Genomic DNA, 1,057 nt, shown 5'->3' on the forward strand with positions numbered 1-1,057 from the left:
TTTTTTTTTTTTTTTTGGAGAGGTTTTTGCTATAGGGTGTGTGTACTCGCCAGACAGACAGAGAGAGAGACAGAAAGACAGAAAGCGAGAAATCACCTCCATTCTCCTCTTGGGATCTTGGGCACGCACGCACATGCGCCTGGCGTGAGTTTTAAGCCACCGGCTCCGGGACATGAACCGCGGTCTACTACGTGGGAGTCCAGCAACATAGCCATTACGCTAACTGCTGGTTCCCACTGACTATATCCTTTTGAGACCTAAATCTTTTCTAGTATAAGAGGCAAACCGATGGGCAAACGACAGTCTCCTTAACTGGTTTCTCTTGTCCAAATACATATTATTTTCCAATAGTTCGCGACTGCTGAAAGCTTGCTCCGTTTCCATTTCAAATCTGTGAGCAGTTTTCACATTGTCATTATGATGCTCTTCTGCAGATGTGGCCGAGCAGTATTTCCAGGAGAGCGTGACTCCCCTGCAGGACTGCGAGGGGGGGGGAAGAGCCCAATTTCTTTCAATTCAGGATGAATTTTGCCATTTTCTGCAAATCCCAGGACAAAAAGAGGTAAGAAATTTCGGATGACACGTCTAGTTATTCACATGACTGACCCTGTGGATATCCAAAGGGTGACTCCTTCACTCTTCCAGGATCCATGAAGCACCTACTATGTGCAAAACATGGGCCAGGCTCTGGAGACACAGATAAATAAGGCCGGGTGGCCACATTTGGGGCAGCTTCCAGAAATTTGTTTGTAGAAACTGGAGAACTAGGGGCCAGCAGGTGACCTGGTGGTTAAGGTGTTGGACTCCCACATGGCCAACCAGGGTTCGTGTCCTGGGCCTGGCAGCTGGATTGCTCACTTCCCCTCTCTCTTTCTCTGTCTCTGTCTGGTGAGTGCACATGTCTTGTAGCAAATCTAAATAATAATAATAGGTAATACATTTTAATAAATCATTCTTTAAAAAAAATACAAGAAAGAAACTGGAAAGCTGTTTACGAGAATATCACTGTCACATTCACCTATAAAGATCCTAGAGCAAAAAAAATAATAATAAATAA

At 44.7% G+C, this 1,057-nt stretch overlaps 1 protein-coding gene across 1 annotated transcript in view; it reads left to right on the plus strand.

The window, feature by feature from the left end:
- Positions 1-1,057, plus strand: part of LOC102481618 (tetratricopeptide repeat protein 23-like) — a gene marked incomplete at its 3' end in the record, with an annotated part of 32,616 nt that overhangs the window by 30,124 nt on the left and 1,435 nt on the right. The window contains 1 exon segment of the mRNA XM_027775959.1: positions 435-562. Coding sequence (XP_027631760.1) covers positions 435-562 — 128 coding nt within the window.

The sequence above is a fragment of the Tupaia chinensis genome, unplaced genomic scaffold (genome assembly GCF_000334495.1).
Source record: "Tupaia chinensis unplaced genomic scaffold, TupChi_1.0 Scaffold000621_1, whole genome shotgun sequence".
In the NCBI taxonomy this organism is placed as follows: domain Eukaryota; kingdom Metazoa; phylum Chordata; class Mammalia; order Scandentia; family Tupaiidae; genus Tupaia; species Tupaia belangeri.